The following is a 22182-nucleotide window of genomic DNA, read 5'->3' on the forward strand; positions in this document are numbered from 1 at the left end:
TCAAATATCTGATGCACTGAAACGCCTCCCTGCTATATGAAAAAATGTTCAGTGGAACCCTCTGATGCTTGCTGCTTTTTTAAAAAAAGAAGCTGCTCATGTGAAATAGCTTATGTCATATTTGTTTCCTGCTGCTGTCAAATAACAGTATGTATGTAATGAGTAGGTGGGTAAATCCTGGGTTCACTGAAAAGATTGCCACTGTTTTCAATAGAGCCAGGGTTTCACCCATTATTAGCACCATTGTTGTATATCTGCCTTCTCCAAGTTGGTGCCCCCCATATCTTGAGGGAACCAGATTGAGGAAGGCTGTTATATATTGTGAAAAGACCTGTGCACCTGTTTGATCATAGAAAAGTGTCATTGCCTGTATTGTTAAAAGACAGTATTCCACAGAATGAGCTTATTTGTACCAATGTAGAAGAATATAACAGTTAACAATAACATATCCATGTGTCTATATATATTCTTTGTAATAGCTTCAGCTTATACATTCCAGAATCATATATTTACAGTTACTATTTCTGTTCAGAAAGCATACTACACTGCTTCTGAAACTCATTACATTTTTAATTTCATGCTTATTTCTTTCAAATATTAAAAATATATAGGATTTGCATTTTGCTTGCCACTTTTCCCAGCATCCAGAAGAGACCTTTCATACCAAAAAGCTTATTTCATGAAGAAAAAATCAGCACCGGACCAGCCTGAGAATTTTGTGTTTTGGTGTGAGGGTGTGCCTTCTGTCAATACACTGACAATTATGAGAGGGGTACAGGCTATAAAGTTTGCTTTTTATCTTTACAAAGCTATTGTTTGACTGCCATCTTGCCACATAACTGTGCAACACGGTGACGTACACCTATGATAGGGGGCCCAGGAAAATTCTGTATTTGGTTGTCCAAGAAACATTTTAGTCATTGGAGTGTTCTCAGCTGGCATCACTGATCCATGTGATAGCACCTATAGAAATCTGCCTCCAGTGAAAAGCAGAGCCTGAGTCTCTACCTTGAAATAAAGTTTAAAATGCATATGGATAATCCAATATGCACCCGCACTATTTTTTTAATAGTTCACCCTGTTTTGAATGCCCATAGTTAAAGACCAATCACAAAAGAACAAGATTTGTTGTTCATTAGTGTTCTGAAAATGATTAACCTATTAAATGTTCATGTGTCTAATTTTCTTATTTTGTTACTGAACTCTTGAATATGAAAGGCTTTCTAGCATCCTTCGCCCTTCACTCACATCATGCAATTACTGGGAAAAGAAGTCCTACTCCTGGCCTCACCCCAGCATTTTGCACACTGCTGGTCCGCTCCACAACTCCACGTGTTAGTGTGGCCATCTGCAGTGAAGAAGCCTTTGCCCGGGCAGCTGCTCACCCATAGGTTTCCATGCGATTGGGACACCGCCGTAATCAGGTGTCCCAATTGAGTGGAAGCCAATGCTCAAGCAGTACACCTTAAACACACATTTCTCTGGGTTACTACATCACAGGGTGACCGGAACCCATATTCTTTTGTAGTAAATGACAAAACCTCTTGTGATTTTTAAGAACCTGGCTGCAGAATTACTCTTTTGACTTATGCCTATTCCGTTCACCTTTTCATTCCCATACATGACCGACCGCGAGGGTTCATTCACAACCATTACTCACGTGAAACTGATCTGTGGGTTAAAGATAAATTTTGTGGTACTGAAGAGTCCAACTTTGTCACAGGAGGAAGTAGTAAATCTAAACAAGGCACACCAGGCAAGTTTTCTATCTAGCCTGGAGGAGACCTAACAGCTCCATTAATGGTGCAAAAAGTGCACTCCCATGCAAGTCTAGACAGAAAAGAGTCCTACAACTCTCAGTTTTCCCCATCCAGCTATGCTGACTGGGGAATGCTGGAAGTTTGAGGACTTTTTTTCTGTCTAAATATGCATAGCATTCCACTCCTAATGTTACTGCACATCTTGACATGACCCTGGAACTGCATTAGCATGGCAGCACCCATCGGCTCTGCTGTGCCAGCAGGTAGCACCAATGCAAGAAGGCAAGTAGCCCGCAATGTAATACCCTAGGAATAGCTAGGCCTCAGGTAATACCAACTAGAGAGAGAAGATATAATATGGCAAGAAGAGCATAGCCAGATAGCCCAGGGCTAGGATGTTACTTTAGGTACAGCAACATATTCTATTGTTTGTGTACTCACAGCGCAAGTTAGTCCATAGCATTAGGACAACTGCAGCAGTGTACATATTTTTAAGCAAAGAAGTAAACTGAGACATATTCTTCTTACTATGCAGATTCTAGAACAAGAAACCTGTACAAATATACACCATTATGATTTCAGGTTTTTTCTTCTTCTACTAAATTGTCTGAAGACCTCTGACATTGTTTGTTTGGTTTCATAAAAAATATACTTGGCTCTGGAATTTCTTTACTAGAATGTCACTGCTTTGTTCATTCTGGAAAATAACAAAACACAAAGAAATAACACATTGGCTTATTCTACTGAGCCAATTTGTGTTAGTTCAGCCACTTGCTTTGTATGTAGGTTTGGGTATCTTTTGTTTGTTTGTTTCATTTTTGCTGGAAGACATTTGTGAAATGCAAAGTATTGCTATACAGTTACCTGATGGTCGCTTGATGCTCAACCCTCTTAAGCTGGAAGGTTTGAAGATAAGGCAATTTATTCCCATTGGCTTCTAAGACACTATAATTTAATCACCTGAAATCCAAGTATCCATGATTAGCTTGTTTGTGGATCCGCTTATGTGGCATTTCTGTATCTTCTTTTTCTTTTCTTTTTTTTAAATACATGTTATTTATCTCTACCTATCATTAGTCTGGAAGGGTAACTTTATCCACCCAGGGTAATGGGATTTATGCTACATCTTAAAAGCTAGTTTTCAAACTACTACACAAAGTACATACGACTACTAATTATTATAATTACAATATATATACATACAATATGTGCAAAGTTCAATATACAAGATTTTGTTACACACTTATTTGACTAGAACAGTTATTAGGATGTTGCACCATTTTACTTAAACCAATATAAGTAGTTCGATGTCACCCCCGGAAAGCAAAGATTGTTAGTGCAAGATCCTCCATAACTTGGAGGACAAGCAGAACATGGTACTCCTACTTTATATGGAGCTTCTCCAATCCAGTTCCCCCTGAGAACAAAAGGTAATGATGTGATTAGTACTTAAAATAACTTTTCAGAGTATGTTTCCATCAGATCAATAAGGTTTACTTTTTACATTTGTTAATGTAAAGTGTAGGGCTGAGTCTATTCTGTGATTTGACATAGAAAATGCACACAATTTGATACTGAATGCAGAATTCAACTTCATAATCAGAAGATGAATTATTTTAAGTTTCTAGCCCCTATGGCAGTAAACGTATGGTAGGACCTGTGTTGACAATGCCTGGAAAATCTGAGAAAAATAATAAAGTTTCCAACGCTTATGGAGTGGGATTTTCACACCCTTCATAATATTTGCCCCTTCCTATCACTAGCAGATTCAGGATAAATTAAATGTAGATGCAGAATAATTAAATGGTTAAATTATGAGGTATAAAACTAAGCACATCAAATGCTCTTAAAATACCATTCTTTTTGCTCTCCATTCTTAAATAGATCCAAAAGTGGGCCTTTAAGAGCTTCTCTAGATGAGCAATTTATTTCACACTCGTGATTAGTCGTACACAGAAGTTAGCAGGTCCTTTACACAACGTTGTCAGCCTCCAGGATGTTTCCTGCCCTTTTCCCTGGTTATTCCACTTCCGAAAAGATTGAAGATAATGCGAAAAGGGATGCTATTTCAATCTATCGGCTGTGTGAAATGCTGGCTATAATGAGCTATAGTGACATCGCCATCTAGTGGCTGTAAATTGAAGTACACAGAAACGTATAGAATTTATTGAGGAAGGACTTTCCTTGATTCAAACCATGTGTCCGCTGTGTAAAGGAGCCCATCTTAATCCCGCAAAGATACTGAAAGCAGAAAGCCCCAGTAAAGATGCGGGTTTTTTGCTTAATGCAGAGAAGCTCTAAGTCTGACTGACAGCTTGATAATCCTGCCCCTCCTGACAAGTCTTGCTTCTCTCTCCATTGAAATTTGAAATGCATACAACTACAGAGTAGGTATATGAACAATATGTTACTGTTGTTTGCCAGATAGAGTTATAATTGCCCTGATTTACAGTTATGGAGGTGTATATGCAGACAGTGAAGAGAAAAACACCACCAATAGTACCTGTAAATGTACATGGTACTAGAAAGATGACCTGAATAAGGGTGACGGTTAGACAACTAAATAACAGGATGATCAGCCAGCCCAATCAGATGGCTGGTGGGCTGATAAAATATATGGAAGTAGATCAAAACCAAAGATACTCACTTTGGGGCATAGTTGCATACCAAGTAAACAGCTCGTCGCCAAACTGACCCCCAAACATTCATGTTGTGGCATGTGTGAATCGCACAGCCTATTCGATTGGAAGTGGCCCAAACCATCTGAAGAAACAGTAGTATTTAACTGTTAAACGTCCAGCTTAAAAAGCAGCACAACCTATCATAGAGTTTTGAAGTGAAACAAGATATAGGACAACCTGAACTCATATACCTGGGTATAATGGGTGCACATGGGCCCATAGCATCTCAGTGGACACCTTGGATTGCAGTCCTGAGGGTATGGAAAGGCATAATCTTTCACTTCGTCATACCATGGCTTCACCAGCTGGAGAATGGAGCGATACCTAGGTGTAAATCAGTCAGAAAGAGGGGGAGATTTTTGAACATTCAGCATTACGGATGTGCCTAAGACTTATATCATGTTATGATTATTCGCACAAGAATGAACTGGCCACTGACAGAGTGAGAAGCACTGCCATTTCCATGGTGGCTTGAAAAACGGACCTACTTTTTTGTGAACGTGCACTAGGAAGACCTGAAATGCGTGTCCTGTTTCCACTCTAGAATGTTGCTTTCGGGCCGCTGTTTTAAGTGGTTGACAGAAAAGATATAATCTGATACTCAGGTATCTTTCTATTTTCATTGATGAACAGTGCTAATTTATTATTTCATTTCTATTTACCATTGTTTCAGGATTTATGTCCTGCAAGTTTCAAGGTGGCTAACAATAAAACAATAAAATGTGGGCGCTTGCGTACACTTACACCAGCTGAAGATAATCAGGGACACATCTTTCTCTCTCTGTTTTGTGCTTCATGCTTCCTTGGACCTGCACAACAAGAACCTTCTTCGCCAAAATAGGAGCTGCCACTGTGCTGTGTCAGACCACTGCGCTGGTCTAGAGATGATAATGTGCTCCTGTGTGCACAGAGGACTCCTGCACAGACTTCTTTGGACCATCATTACAACTGCCTGTTTGTTTGATTATTTATTATTTTGATATTTTAATGTTGCTCTAAAAGAGCAAGAAAACCCTATAAAGGAGGTCCACTTAAATAACATAAGAATTTGATTTTTTTTTTAAATCCACACATATAAAATATTAAAATTAAAAGCAACATAAGACAATTCAAATCCAGAGCAGCACTCCACACAAAGCATAATATAAAATAACATGCAGTGGAAGAGTAAAAAAATCTAACCCAACAACATTAAAGTAGACTAAAACAAAAAGGTCTTTAAGGCCCATTTAAACAGGTAAGCAGGGACCCAAATGTACATCCCATGGGAGGGAGTTCCAAAAAGACGGGGCTGCTACTGAAAAGGTCCTGTCTCTTGTGCCCACCAATCTGACTTTAAGGAATTTCTCAATGAATTTCTGCATCAGGGCAACTACCTTCAAAGTTCATTACATGAAAATATCTGCAAGTTATCTGCTTACCTTCCAGTCCGTACGGACAGATTTTGTCCCAGGAATCTCAATAAATAGGAAGGGCCATGGTCCCAGATGCAGGCAGCAGCCCATGCTTCTGCAGACTTGGCTAGATTTTCATCCCACACCTGGAATATATAAATAATTATTTTATTGTACTGAACACTGAGAAGGGAGGAGTTCAGAAATATGAGTTATACTGAATAAAGCAGAGAGAGAGGGAGAGGGAGAAAGAGAGAGAGAGAGTGATGATGGTAACTGCATGGAGTGTGGTCCTTCCCTGCCCAAACTATGGTTGGTCACTTCTTCCATGTTTCCATGTTTCTTACTCCAGCCTGATAGATTGACCAAATGTAAAAGGAGGTGAATCAGCTATGCAATCCTAAGCACACTTAGGGTGCAATCCTATGCATGTTTAGACAGAAAAAAAGTCCTACAACTCCCAGCATGCCCCAGCTGGGAGTTGTAGGACTTTTTTCTTTCTAAACATGCTTAGGATTGAGCCCTTAATGGAGAATAAATCCCACTGAACTAAAGGTAACCTGGTGCCCTCTAGATGTTTTAGACCACAACTCCCACCATCCCTGCCATTGGCCATGCTGGCTGGGCCTGATGGGAGCTGTAGTCCAAAACATATGGAGGATATCAGGTTGCCTACCCCTGAACTAGACGGACTTAGATCTGCATGAACATAGATAGGATTGTGCTGTTGAGTAGATCATGTACTGCAGTTGTATTACACCCTTCCTCTATGCTTCAGTGCAGCATCGCACGCCCTGAGATATGTGAGGTTGGAGGTGAGTAACTGGCCCAAGGCCAGCCAATAATTTCATACTCAAAAATGGATTTTGAAGCTCTTTGCTGTTTGATTTTGGCTCAGATCTTAACTCAAGAGTTGTTTTAATGCTGCATTATAAGAAGTATATTATATGTGTTGTTGTTGTTGTTGTTGTTGAACAGCCTTGAGGCTCTTTGTTATAGAGTGGTGCATATATATATATATATATATATATAACACAAATAATGAAATAAATAAATTGTATCATTCCAAACTCATACATCACTCTCACCAGCCACTTTGCTGAAGTGTTTGGGTGCATGTTTGGGTCAGATCAGTGCCTATAAAAGAGAGACCTCCTGGGAACTCTAGGTACGCCAACTTCAGTTCCATAATGAAAGAAAGGCAGGATATAAATTTGCTACATAGATTTGATTAGAAAAAGGGTCTCTCTCTCTCTCTCTCTATGAAACCTTTCGAATAAGGAAGGGGAGTTGTGTCCTTACCTTAAATAATAATCTGGCTGGTTGCACTCAATTGGTGGGGTTGTCATACAAGATCAATATAAACAATGTCATGCAAAACAACACATCTTGGGAATGGAAATGCATAGGGACATAGCAAACAGACTATTTGTCCATCAAGCCCAGTATAGTCTACTCTAACTAGCAATGGCTCTCCAGAGTCTCAGAAAGACATGCCTCATCACCTGCCACCTGATAGTTTTAACTAGAGATTGAACCACGCGAAGCATGTGCTCTGCCATTAAGCTATGGTCCCTCCCTAAAGAGGCAGGCACAGATTATGTTATCTGTTCTAATCATTCTGTATTGTCATGGCCTCCTCTGGTTCACTGGGAGCCATACCTGAATTTAGACCTTGGAAGGTGTGTTTTCCAGCTCAGGGTTCCCAAATTTAGTGGTTTGAGATGGAACACACACACACACACACACACACACTTTCATTTCAGTCAAGGGAACAAATTCAAGGGCACACATGCACAACTTCATATGCACAGATCAAGTTCTTCCATTAAAAAGTGTATGGAAGGTGTTGTGGGGGGAGAAACTTGATGTGATCTCTGGTCTACCATTCCTAGAGATCAAGCAGAGTCAGAGATGCAATAATTTCTACATAGCCTAGGAAATTTAACAAACAAAAAAATCATAATATGCTCTTTGAATATAAAAGCCCTGCTGGATCAAACCAAAGGACTATCTAGTCCAGCATTCTGTTCCCACAGTGACTAACAAGATATACGAGAAGTCCATATGCAGGATATGAGTGCAATAGCGTTGAACCAACCAATTAGAACTTACTATACAAAGCATGTGTATTTTCATATGTCACATGTATTTTCAATTGTCCCAACAATTTAATGTATTCACTTTGGTGGTGTATTAAGTACTTCTCTTTGAAAGCTTTTGTCATAGTTCTATAAATATTATATCAAAGTATTAGAGTAAGTGAATATACTGGCATACTCATATTCTTCATTCATATCATTAATCCAACCTTCCAGTCTATAGAGTTAATAACTAGATGCCTCACTTTAAATTATTACCTGTAAGCTATTAAAAGCACCCTTCTTTTAGACCTATCTTTTCCAGAATTTCTGCAGTTTGAGGAATATAGCCTTCAAGAAAACTTTGCACATGGTACATGCTACTATGGAGCTATATCTACTACAGAATGCATGTGATGGATTGTTTTTTATTGAAACAATCCCCTACTATAATAATCTCAAAGCTTACATACTGTGGTGTGTAAAGCTCATCACATGTAGGAAGATTGTGACATGGGAAACAAGCAGCTCTCCACCACCAACATCACATACATTATGCCATCACAGGGTACGGTCCTGTGAGATGATGGAGAATAACATTCTGTGAAAAGGCTGGAATTGTCTCTTTTATGAGGAAAATAAGGAAAACTTTTTTAGTACCTCATATTGATAATTATTTTAGACATTTCAAACTTACACGATAGGATTCTTGAAAATGTTTACTTCACTGGCCTAGTTAACTTAGGGCCAAACTACACACAATGCAAGAGATCCATGATCTTCCCATTGTTGTTTTCCTTTTCCATAAAGGCAGCCACCAGGTGTAAGAAAGAATTTGGATTGAAACCATGGCATGAGGGAAAGGGATGTTGAACGGTTTCCCCAACACCAGGGGTGTTTAACCTCTGTCAGCCAGAGGGCCGAATTCAATTTTGAAGAAGCTCTTCAGGGCCGCAGTCCAGTGCTGGGTGGGGCTGAAGGCAAAAGGGGGTCTGGACAAAAGCAAGAGGGGCAAGGCCAGAATGCCAAAAAAAGCCAGCATATTTTAGCTTAAGGGCTCCTTCACAGAGAGCTTTTATCCTGCTACTGAGATTGCTCACCACTCACGGACGTTTGCGGGCCCTTTAGATGACGTTGTAAACCTTCAGGGCATCTCCCGCACTAAATGAACTTCATTCCATTTTTAAATAGATTGGAGATAATGAGCTATCAAATTACCCCGCTTGGGTTCCCTTGAGTTCTTTCAGTGAAAAAGGAAGTGCCGCAAGAGGAAGAGCGAGATCAATGACACATATGGAAAACTCAGATAAGGGGGAGAAGGAGGGGGAAAGGGGAGGGGGGAAAGAAGCACGTGTAAAGGGAGTCGTCGTGATCCTGCATTTAAAACAGAAGCAGAAAGTCCCGTTTTAAATGCAGGATTTTCGGCTGGTGTAGAGATGCTCTAAAGTTCTTTCTACCAGTAACAAAGCCATGTGAGAGGCATTTCAACCCTTTAGAATGGGGAAAAACTGTGCGAGTGTAACCCACAGGTATATTTTTCTTTAAGAATTTTGAGTGGGAATATTCCTGCACATGCTCAGTAAAGGAGTGCGATAGGGAGTGGCCCCCATTTTAGGCAGTTACCAAAATTGCAGTGTGGAAGAAGCTTGCTGTCTCCTCTGTGAAAGACCCTGAACCCCTGAGACAGGTTAGTAGGGAGATTTTGTTTTGAATTTTTTTTTTAGGAGTCATGGTTTGGGTTGTTTTTTTACAAACACTATGAGTTCCTTGTTTGTTTGTGTCTTTTAGATAAAGGGCTGTTTACAATGTTGTTCCTGTGTTTCTGGATCCTGATCCATTTTTGAGAAGATTGCTACATTACTGGAGTGAACTGAATAGAGACTGGTTTCCTTCTTCAGCCAGCAGAAAAATCAAGCTTCAGAGAGAGGTTTTTATTTATATTTTGTTGTGGACTCAAGCTGAAAGACAGAACTGTGGGAGGGCTGTACTCTGTTTTATTGTTTTGGTGATAAGTGAATTGATATGCATGTAAAATTATTACATGTGAATTGTTTTAGTTAAGAAATTAAAATGATATATGTTAATTGGCCCTGTACAAGGCCTTTGCTGTGAGTCCCTTTAGAGACCCTGAAGAAAAGTGTTACATAAGGCCCAAGGAGCCAGCAAACCATCAGCAGCTGGGGGAAAGAGGGTGGGGCCTGGAGAAGGGGCATGGCCACTGGGACCCCAGGTGGGCCAAATTTGGCCTGCGGGCCTAAGATTCAACAGTCTTGCCCTACACAAATTCCCTGATCCAAATCACCCCTTGGAGGTGCTATTAGCTGCAGAGGAAAAAAGTGCAGGCATGAGACAAGTGTTCTTCCCACAGCAGCTGAAAGTAACTCAGGGAACAAAGAGTTTTACATCTGGGAATCAGCGCAGGGGAAATTACTTTAACCACTCCCCCTTATAGGCAGTGGCCATGATCCAAGCTGTATCTTCTGCAGCTGGTTTGACTTTGGGATTTCCAGTCACTGATCTCCTGCATCATGGGTAGTTTGGCACTTAAAGGACAGTATTCTTTTGCTACACTAAAGAGGCACTGTCATATCAGTGTCTATAAACAGGTCCAGAGATTTCTGACATGTACAGATGACAGGCTTTTGCATCATAGCTTTGGGAAAGCTGTCTTGGAGTTGAAATTGACCCATTCACCTGAGGCCTGCCACATGGGGCAGGTAGAAACAGATGCTTTCTTGGCCATCAGTGGACCTTTGTTTTTTAAGCAGCTCAGTGGATACATAACAACTGACTCAGCAATCTTCATATTTGGCCAAGAATTTAATAAAGAGGAAACCATTTCTCTACTTGCTTGCTTTTTTTATCCATAATTGGAAAATGTCACCCCTTGTCTTGTCAATGCATAGTGCGTGAAGAAAACAGATGAGCTCACTGGAATTTATACAGACAGATTTGGCTGCCAATATATATTTCAGCTATGAGATCACCTGGATTCTGGGTCACCTGGTTATCCCTTTACAAATGCAAGAGTGATTCCTTTACAAGCAAGAGTCACCTGTTTAAGATATAAAAATCTACAATCGAAGATTGGTCTTTTTGTTTCATGTCAATGATATTTTAATATAAAATCAGTATGTATTTTTAAGGGCAGCCCTAGTGGGAGAGTCGTTTCGGGAGACGTAGGCCAGAGAGGGTTCTGGAAGTAAGAAGGCCTGTGTATGTGTGTGTGTGTGTGTGTGTGTGTGTGAAGTTTCAAGAAGGGAGGCCTAGCTTGTGTTCCAGAAGAAGAACAAATAAAGTATCTGTTGTGTTCCTAAACCAGATCACTATCTTCTCTGAAAAATAACCTGTCTGCTGGAGTAGGACAAAAAGCTACATAACGATATTCTTCCACTGAGGCTGCCATATGTAGACCACCCTGCTGTGATGAGGCTGTGGAGCAAGGGGCTAAAACGCCCCATGAGCCCCTCCACCAACCAGGGGCACCAGACACCAATAGTGGTTGCCCACATCTCTTCCTCCCCACCCCCTCTGCAACAGCCCCACCATGGCCAGGCAAGCTGGACACGGGGTAAGGCATATCTGTACATACGGCAGCAAGCTGCAACCCTTGTGAAAAAAGCCTTACCTTAAATATATTATTTTCAGGGAACTTGCTAAGAACTATAGCCCCTTAACCATTTCATCTTGTTATTAGTTTGGTAGAGAGTGTGGTCAAAGGTCTGTAAATAAAGGTCTGTGGATCTGAAAATAAACCAGCTAAGCTTAACTTTCATATACCCTGAAGTGCTGGTCAACATTCCTTGATGGAATGATCCCTTTCAGCATTTAGAATGTTTGTTTTGACCATTCCCTAACATAACAGCAACTCAGACTGACAATAGCTATAAAGACTCACAGGTGACAACCAGTGTATAGCCACATATAAGACAGTTATGTATTTCCTTTTTCCAAGACTATTTGCAGGCTGCTCTGTTAAGCACTAGTCACTGGAAAATAATATATCTGAATGCATATGCAGAAAAAGTGAACAGCTGCTGTTTTAAAAGCTCTTTAGTTAGCTATTCAAAAAAACTGAATTAATTGGCAGTCAAGTGCAAACATTTTAGCATCCTAAAGTGGTAGTTTTAGGCTCATCCCTCAGCATAAAGTCAGTAATGCTTAAATTTGTACAGAGATGTACTAGGACTTAAGCTGTCCTAGAAGCCCCATTTCCTCCTCTAAGACAGAACTTCTGTGATCAAAATGTTTGCAGTAATTAGGTTGTTTGCCCTATTGCCAGTCCTGTGTGGTAGGCTACCACTGTTCCCATTTTACAGAGTGAAAACTAAGACTGATAAGTAGTTGCCTGTTCACACAGGTACCTGGTTAATTTTTGCTCGTGTTTGTTAAAGAACTGGATCAAAGTGCCCATGTTCTACCAGCCAAAATTTAATGCATCTCATTTGTACGGTTTTGTTTATAGGTCTGGAAAACTTACCTTGCTTGTGTTGAATTTAACAAAAGCTATGTGAATTAATCTACAGAGTAAACCTTTTGCAAAGTCTTGTGGCTCGATTTTTGCTCTTAGCTACCTTATCTTGCAAACCCTAACTGTTAATAGCAAGTAATAGCTGGAAAATGTTAATGACTAAAGAACTACTTTCTATCTATTGATCAAAGCAAAATCAAACTGCAACATTGTAGATAAAGGCCACAATCCAACATGGAGTTCAGGTATGCTTAAACCCATTAATTCAGTAGGTCTGAATGCACTTAACTAGATTGTGGTCAAAATGTTTTCCTTGATTCAAGCGAATCAGATAAAACTTCAGAGAGGAAAATGAGCCATTAGTAGATACCATCAACGTTTGGGGCATGAGTGTGCCCAGTCTGACATTACCAGCTGTAGCAAGATTAAGAAAGACTTCTGCTTGAGACTCTAAAGACCTGCTGCCAGGCAGGGTTGGCAGTATCTTTGGTATTGAGCAGTGCCTTATACCACTGTAGAAATAAAAAACAAAAAAACAGCCACTTGGAAGTCTCTGTGTCTGACAAGGATTTGCCCAAAATTTGCATGTGCTAATTTATATTAGGTGGAAATTTAAAAATGATTAGTAGAATTTAAATAAAAATACAATAGAAAGGAAGACCATGACCAGGGGACTTGTGTGGTGAGCCTGCTCAGTCTACTGTGGATGAGCAATTTCAAGCCCCCCACCTCCCCACACCACTCTCCTTTGTTATGGTGCTTTATCTTTAAACAGGATTTGGACTGGACAGACTTTCAAATAGAGGACACTTTCAAATACAAAACTGTCCTCTGACAGCCCTTCAGATAGAGCACTGTCCTCTGTAAAGTAGGACATCTGGCCATCGTACAAGTGTCATAATTTCTAGTGACCATATTCTTGGATACAATTTTTACCATGTGATAAAATTTTATCACCGGCTTCACAGAACATGACAACCCATACTCAAGGTTGAGTATGGGTTGAGTGAGAGTTGTCATTGAACCGTGTGTTGTTGTTGAACCATGGATCGCTGTGTTGTGTGAACCCAGCCATGCTAACAAACCATGGTTTGTTAACTGCAAACCACCCATGAAGAGAACCTATGTTGCGTTGTGAACTGTTAAAAAACAAAGCATAGCTTGTTCGTGAGACTGGGTTCACACTACCCAACACCCCACATTTTAACAACAACCCATGGCCCAAAGACAACCCATACTGTTATTAAGTTGAATGGGCCAAAAACAGCAATATTCCTTTGCAGTGTTCCCCAACTGGAAGGGAATTAACAATGTCAAAGGGTGTAGATATTAATTGATTGGCCATTTTGATGTACAGTCTTGAACTCTTTGATAGAACAAATATAGTATCTCATGAAAAGTATCTTTCTACATTTAAAGCTGAGAGATACTGGGATATTGGTTGTACTAAAACATTAACATATGCCTAATTCTGATGGCTGCCTTTCACAAGGGGGCCTGGCTGCATTTATTTTGGGATGACTGATTTCATAAAAAAGCTCTCCGCTAATATTGAATTTGCATGTAGTACATATTCATATGATAAAACCACTTTTAGAAGAACTGGAAAGAAGCACTCATGCCAAAGCCATTTACAACAGGCCATTCCTTTTTTAATAGCTCAGGAAGTGCTTTGTACTAAGCAGAGATCATTTCCAATGTCTATTTCTCGTTCAAACTGTTCTGTGATCTTTCATTATTAACACATTTCCTGGCCTGATCTGTTTTAATATTTTCAGTAATAGGTTTAGCTCAGTCTGAGACCAGTTGTTGCAAAGAAAGCCACCATGTGGATTATATAATTTGGGGGAGGGCAGTATGTGCATGGAGGAGAGTCAGTGGGAAAAAAAACTGAAGCTCTCTACACATTATGAAATTTTAACACACCATTAAAAGCATCATAGGGACTTGGCTGCTATTCAAAAATATAGCTGCACATTTATATAGATGCATATCTTGCACACCCATGCATACTGCAGTCAGGGTTCATTTTTGGAAACATATTTTTTAAAAGTCTGGCCAAAACATAGATAAGAACATCACTATGACCTTGTTATGTTTATTGGCTGACATTGCTCATGAAAGGCTGCTTCTGATGTTGCATTTCCTTTAAGAACATAAGAAGTGCTGTGCTGGTTCATCTAATCTATCTAATCCAACATTCTGTGTCCACAGTGGCCAACCAGATGCCTCTGGGAAGCCCACAAGTAGGACATGAATGCAATAGCACCCTCACACTCATGTTCCCCCAGCAACTGGTATACTGAGGCATACTGCCTCTGATACTGGAAGTAATATATAGCCATCATGACTAGTAGCCATTGATAACATTCTGCTTCATGAATCTGTCTAATCCCCTTTTAAGGCCATCCAAGTTGGTGGCCATCACTACATTGTGTAGTCACAGATTTCATAGTTTAACCATGTGCTGTGTGAAGAAGCATTTGCTTTTATCTGAGCTGAATCTCCAACCATACAGCTTCATGGGATGTCCCCAGGTTCTAATATTATGAGAGGAGGAGAAAAATGTTGCCCTGTCCACTTTCTCCACACCATGGCTAATTTTGTACACTTCTATCATGTCTCCCCTTATTCAACCCTTTTTCTAAACTAAAAGGCCTCAAACATTGTGACCTTTTCTCGTAGTGGAGTTGCTTCAGCCCCGTGATCATTTCAGTTGTCCTTTTTTGCACCTTTTCCAACTCTACAATACCGTTGTTGAGAGGTGGTGAACAGAACTGTACACAGTATTCCAAGTGCGGTTACACCACAGATTTCTATAAAGGCATGATGTTAATAGCATTTGTATTCTCTATTCTTTTCCCAATAATGCCCAGTATGGAATTGGCTTTTTCACAGCAGCTGTACACTGGATAGACTTTCTTGCATACTGAAAATGTAAGGAAAGATATGTCCCACAAAAGGCCAAAACTAAGTGTATTTGTCATGTCATGTCACAATAGTTTCAGGTGAGTAAAAGGCATATGGTCTGCAAAGAAATTCTCAGGATCATTGCAAGACATGCATATATTTGCATCTGGTAATAACAATACTTTGAAGATGCATGTTTTCAATCAGTTTCTGGTTGCTTTCCTACATGTGTTTTCAAATTAAAGTAGAAAAATGAACTACTGGAAGCAACCCGGAGACTGGGATTTCACCCAATAGATTCCTGGGTGGGGATCCAAAGAAGGGAAATGGATGCACAGGAGAAATTCACTTGCTGTGTCTGCCACAACAAAAATGGTTTGTTGGCTGAAAAGACAAGCCACTTTAAAAAAAGTGAACAGTAACTTGTTGCTTTGGAGCATCTCTACACCAGCCCAAAATCCCGCATTTAAAACAGGGCTTTCTGCTTCCATTTTAAATGCAGGATCACAACAGACTCCCTTTACATGTGCTTCTTTCCCCTCTCCCCTTTCCCCCTCCTTCTCTCCCTTATCTGAGTCTTCCATTATCTTTCATTGATCTTGCTCCTCTTCTTGCGGCTTTTCCTTTTTCACAGAGGGAACTCAAGCAGAACACAAGTGGGGTAATTTGATAGCTCATTATCTCTGATCTATTTGAAAATGGAATAACGGTCATTAACACAGGAGACACCATGGAGGTTGACGACATCATCTAAAGGGCCCACAAAGTTCCGTGAGTGAGCAATCTCAATAGCAGGATAAAAGCTCTGTGTGAAGAAGTCCTTGGCAAGTGGGTATTTCTGCAGCTGAGTTCCTTTCTCCATGCAGAGAGGGATGCAAAAGCTCTTTCAGCTCAAGGGCTGAATGGTTTTGGGTGCTGCATTCCAGGGGTGGGCAGGGCCCAAAGCAAAGGGGTGGGGCTCAAAATTCCAAAAATACCAGTTCATTTTAGCTTAAAGCTCTTACTTCCAGTAGCTAAGCTTTAGGGGAGGAATTTCAACCTTTTGGAATGGGGAAAAAACTGCACGAAAGCTGGGAAACCAACAAACGATTGTCGGTCGGGGGAAAGGGGGGCAGGGGAAGGGGCGTGGTGTTCTGGGGAACCCCATGACGCCACACTGGAAACTCTGGAGGGCTGGATTTGGCCCCTAGGCCTGAGGCCCCTCAGGTTCTGAAGCCTCTCCACAGAGAAAGGAAAATGGGTGGGGCATGGGCAGATGACATCACTGAAGGGGAGGAGCTTTGGAGACAAGTCCCCCTCCCTGTTGTCATCTGGCCCAGGGGGCAATTTATCCCCCTTGGACCCAAAAGGGTTTCCTGCTTCTGGTCTACTATGTACCAAGATTGGGGAAGGCAGACTGCACAGTCTAAAGCTATTCAATGGTGCCACAGGGCACAGATCCAGGCCCTATAAATTCCCTGATTGAGGGGCAGCCCTCTGGCAGTTGTCAGGCCCTGCTTGGGAATATAAGGACTTGATGGAACTTTGGACCCAATGGAGCTTTGGACTATACTGGATCAATAGCTGCCTTCCTGGGAGAGCCCAAGCCTGCTACTGCTACCCATAGTTTGGATATGCAACCTAGATTGCAGCTGGTTCCTGGATGAATAAAGACTCTTCTAACATTAACCTGACATTCCTGTGCAATCAACCAAATATGCAGTCATCTGTATATTTGGCTGGCAGTACAGGATCAAGATGTCCGAAGAGGAATTTGTGTAAGGCAGTTGCACAGATTGTAGCTCCACCCCATTCCATCACTTTCTGCCCATTTTCTTGCTCCGTAAAAACTTCACTCAAAGTGAAGTGTGGCAACACTACACCACCCCTTGTTCCATCTACACTATACTATACTGTTAGCAGAGACAGTATAATCACCATATACTGCTGTCCCAGTGCAACTTCTTAGAGTGGCTTGTTAAAAACTTCTACAGTACCCAAATGTGTGACATTCCATTTGCACAAGGTTCCTTCTGCCTACTTATTTGCTGGCAAAGTATGCCACTTTAGACAAACTCAATCCCATTCAATTTCAGGCCATTTTTCCTTCTAAGCTATTATATATATATATATATATATATATATATATACATACAGAGAGAGAGAGAGAGAGAGATGTATGGCGAGAGAGAGTATACTATACTTCACAGTCAAAGCAATTGATTACTCAGTTCAGTCAGCCCAAATTATTAATGTTGAGTGGAGAAGAACTCATATATTAAAAGGTTTAAGTTTATTATATAATTAATGACAGGGACCATAGTTCATTGTCATTCTGCTCAACTTTTGCTGATAGGATTTTAATCTGACATCTGAAGCATACAGGTTTTGTTTTTTTTATTTATTTTTATTTATTTATTGCATTTATATCCCGTCTTTTTCCCTCTTGCAAGGAACCTAAGGCAGCTTACATTATCCTCCTCCTCTCCATTTTATCCTCACAACTACAACCCTGTGAGGTAGGTTGGGCTGAGAGTCTGTGACTGGCCCAAAGTCACCCAGTGAGCTTCCATGGCTGAGTGGGGACTAGAACCCGGATCTCCCGGCTCCCAGTCCAACACTCTAGCTACTGTACCACACTGGCTCGTTTTTGTAACATCAGAGACCGATGAAACAGAATAACAAAATATTTTTTCAGTCTTTATTAATGCTTCATCAAATGCAATCTAGGTATTTAGGATGGGACAAGGTTTTGCTCAGCTGGCACCCTCAGAACTGGTATGTTTTGTGTCTGTCTGTCTTAACAGGATAATTTTCATCCCAACAAAGCATCAGAGTTTGCAACAGTTCATCATAACTTTCAATAAACTCCAGTGGGTTAAAAATCCCAGTGCGTAGCAGAGAGGGCACAAGGGACAAGAACAGTCTGAATCAAGAAGAGAAGGTGGGAAGATTAAAAAAGAACATGAACATGAAGCAAATAAATGTAGCCAGAGGTTAACTGCAACATAGAGGTTGTTAGGGAAACAGTTTGAGAAAAATGAGTCCATGGTCAAAGGGAAGATGTGGCATTATGATGAATGAAAGAAAAAATTAATTGAACAATGCTTGTGTAGAAGTCAAAACCAAAATGGATATTTTCTTTTACAAAGGTGGTTGTTTGGAAGTCATAAATCCTGCAGAAAATGCACAGTCATATTACTGGGCAGAAGGTCCTATGGATCAAAGCGTAAAGATGCAAACAGTGGATTGAGCTGTTTCAGCTGAAATTTAAACCCTGTTCTTGGGAAATGGGGCACAGTTGGTTGGCTTTGGTACGCTGTCAAGGAAATCAGTACTTCTTCCCTTAGAACTATATATAGCCAGTGTATGTTTACAGCAACCTCCATGGCTCTGTTGGTGCTGAAGATCCATTGCCACAAAATGAGGTACAAAGCACAACTCTTCCCATATGGGAACTGTAAGAGAAGGCCCGGTACATTAGCATGGCCAGCAACTTTGAGGCAGATCTATCCGCTGGCCCTATGCTACCTATTGTTGTATAGCATTGACAGGCTATAAGTGTATCAGTGGAGTGAACCTACAACCTCAATGACATCCCAGTGTGTATTTCCATTTCATATAATTTCAGGCTTTTCTGTGTAAAGAAAACAATACAAGATCATAAGGACATAAGAGCCATGCTGGATCAGATCAAGGTCCATCTAGTCCAGCATTCTGTTCACACAGTGGCCAACCAGCTGCGCACAGAAAAGCCACAAGCAGGACAAAAGTGCAACAGCACCTCCCACCCATGTTCCCCAGCAACTGGTGTACATAGGCATACTGCCTCTGATACTTGAAGTGGCATATAGCTATCAGAACTAGTAGCCATTGGTAGCCTTCTCCATAAATTTGTCTAACCCCCTTTTAAAGCCATCCAAATTCGTGGCCATCACTATGTCTTGTGGTAGCGAATTCCACAGCTTACATTATAGCTTGTTTTGTGGAGGGACCATAGCTCAGTAGCAGAGTCTATACTGTGCATGCAGAAGGTTCCAGGTTCACTCTCAAGTTAAGAAACATCATGTAGCAGGTGATGTGAAAGACGTCTACCTGAGACCCTGGATAGCTGACGGCAGTCAGAGTAGCAAATACTGCACTACATGGGCAATCAATCTGACCTGGTGTAAGGCAGACTCCTGTGTTCCTAAGACTAATCTAACACAGATTTGCTATTGTGGTCCACTAAAGGTCTGCCTTTTCCTAAAAGTCTTGGTCATACCATTTTTATGACCTTTCAGGACAGCAAAGATGTGTTCCTATTACATATGGCATGATATTAGAGCTATACATTAGGTCACGTTTAAATCATGCTGGGGGATCCAGTATCGTTTGCAAGGACTAGCTCAGCCTTCCCCATCCTGGTGCCCTCCACATGTGCTGGACTGCAATTCCCATGACCATGCTGGCTGGGAATTATGGGAGTTGCAGCCCAACACATTTGGAAGGAACCAGCCTGGGGAAAGCTGGACTAGCTTATAGTGAAGCATTGGAAGGATATAATCAAATTAAAGGTTCATTAAAGATTTAGTCAAATGCCAAGAAGCATAGTGGTGGGAGATACATAATAAACACAATAGAACTGTGGATTTTTTTCCAACCTGTGCTGAAGGCGAGGTTAATGATTATAGGGCCTTCTCTGAGATGGTGCCATAATTATGGAACTCTTTACCTACAGACACCTGCCAAAACCCAGCCCTTTCTTATTTTAGGTAACCTAAGATGTTTGCGTTCTGCTAAGCTTTTGACAGAGCGTGATCCTTTTTAGTTATTCTGCTGCTGATTGAGCAATTGGTTTTATAGCTGGTTTTATGAACTGGTATATTAATTGGCTATTTTAAGTGTGTGATTTTGTAAACTATGTATTTTTTTTTAAGCAGTAGGAGCCAGTTGGAGTGCCCTAGAAGCACAATACTACTGAGTAAATAAAAAAAGATATTTTCCAAAAAGGATTAACTGTCATCTTGCCCTACCAGTCATATTGGGGAAAGGAAAAATATATCACCAACAGAGACTTAAGATGTTAAGAATTTCATCTTTACTTCCAAGACAGCATCTTGGTTTTTATCCAGCCTGTTAAGTCACAAACATTCATGCTGGATTATTTGGCTTTAAAATGATTGGCACCCTTTTGGAACACTACAGCATCTGCCTTGGAATGTCAATGGAACATTACTGCAACATGCAGTGGAGCATGTTTTATTGCTGCAATAAGTCTTTTCAGTCAATTCCACTGGAATCAATTACATTTCATTCATTTCATTTCATTTATTATATTTCTATACTACCCCATAGCTGAAGCTCTCTGGGCGGTTTGCAGTGGACATTTTAACAAGTGTCATGAAGAGCATCTTTTGTCCCCTATAATGCAGCTTTATTTTTTTGAACATGTGAATGATAGATGTGGTACTTAATATGGGAAAGTGCCATTTTAAATTCTCACGTTAGTTCCTATAAATTCTTTCAGAGCTCACATCTTCCATCTCCTGTGAACTTAGAATATTAAATATGTGCCTATTGATCACCAGTTGCTATCTTTAACTTGGGCAAACAGAGCATTCACATTCTTGCCTTGGAGGCATGACATCTTGCACAATAGAAAACTGTAGATGTTTTGTTTCTAAGCATGCCACATGGATCCTGGACATACATAATCCACTATAAACATCTCTTATGAAAGCAGCCAATGGGATGGGCAGCCTGATTTGCCCCCCCCCCCGACCCCATTGTCCAGTTCTTAAGATGCCATGCTAGTTTTCCTAGGGCCGCTGGAGCCTACTGTAGAAGTGCAGAGCCATAGTAAAAGGGTCTTGGGTGGCCCTGCACGGCATAGCTTATGGCTTCACTGAGTTACGCAAGCCCCTTCGCCACAACAAGGCAGTGATCCATGAAGGGGAATCAGCAACCATTGTGCTCTAAATCAGTTTTATCACTGTAATTTATTTAACATGGCCTGCCTATCTCAGAGCCAGACTAACTCACTATAGGGATTAGCATTCATGTGATGCATTTGCATCCTCCTGGCCATTTAGTTTAGTAGAACACACCAGATGAAAATTCTCCATCACATACTGAGTTTCCCCATCCTCACTGTTGACCACCACCAGCCACTACTGATGTAGAGAGTTTCCCCACCCATCATCCAAATGAAAGTGGTGAAAGTTACATTGTTGCCAGGGGGTAGAAAACTATGAGGATACTAATTCCTAAGGGCATTTATACCAGATCTCAAATTGGATGTCACAGTGGTACTGAAAAGAAAACGGAGGTATAACAAATACTTTAGGTTTTCCTTCCAACGTTGATGAAATCCCCATAATTCTTGCCCTATTTCTTTCTCTTTCACTTCCTTATTTGGTTTTGATCCATTTCCTGAACTCTAGAGTGAGCAGTGTTGTTTCTGAAGTGACTTCGTTGGTTCCGTTTGTAACAAATGGCACAGCACAGTTCCAAAATACATATGGTCAATCACAGGAGCAAGAAAACCATTGATACTGGAGTGCCACCTCCTACTATTCAATGAAAAGGATATGTATTTATATACGTAAAGTCCTTGTCCATATGAAACAGCAATAAAAAAGTGTACAGCTGTTAAAATTAACTTTGGGACATACCCTGTTTCCCCTACATCTGAATCTTCTATTCAAAATAAGTCAATGTTACTGATAAGGGTCTTAGAAAAGGAACATGTTTCCTCCTAGGAAATGTTGGGAAGTGCTGAGTATCCATACTGCACAATCCAAGCTGGAATTAAGCAAGTTCTTTGCCAAAGAGCTGCCCAAATTACATTCCTGGGACAAAGAAGCTCTCATCATCCCTGTTCTACTTTGTCATGGTGATGGACATCCTTTTCAAGTGCTTGTC

The 22182-nt window shown here is 40.7% G+C and overlaps 1 protein-coding gene across 2 annotated transcripts in view; it reads right to left on the reverse strand.

The window, feature by feature from the left end:
* Positions 1–2580: 2580 nt before the first annotated feature.
* Positions 2581–22182, reverse strand: part of PI15 (peptidase inhibitor 15) — a 62856-nt gene continuing 43254 nt past the window's right edge. The window contains exons 3-6 of one of the 2 annotated variants that reach the window (XM_084848038.1): positions 5863–5981; positions 4633–4765; positions 4408–4523; positions 2581–3177 (exon numbers count right to left, since the gene is read on the reverse strand). In XM_084848038.1, the coding sequence (XP_084704164.1) occupies positions 3042–3177; positions 4408–4523; positions 4633–4765; positions 5863–5981 (504 nt within the window). In that variant the 3' untranslated portion in view covers positions 2581–3041. The remainder of the gene's footprint in view (positions 3178–4407; positions 4524–4632; positions 4766–5862; positions 5982–22182) is intronic. The other variant, XM_084848039.1, reaches the window with a different exon arrangement.

Source organism: Heloderma suspectum, chromosome 4 (genome assembly GCF_057233095.1).
Source record: "Heloderma suspectum isolate Gila_16-S chromosome 4, 16-S_ref, whole genome shotgun sequence".
Taxonomy (NCBI): Eukaryota; Metazoa; Chordata; class Lepidosauria; order Squamata; family Helodermatidae; genus Heloderma; species Heloderma suspectum.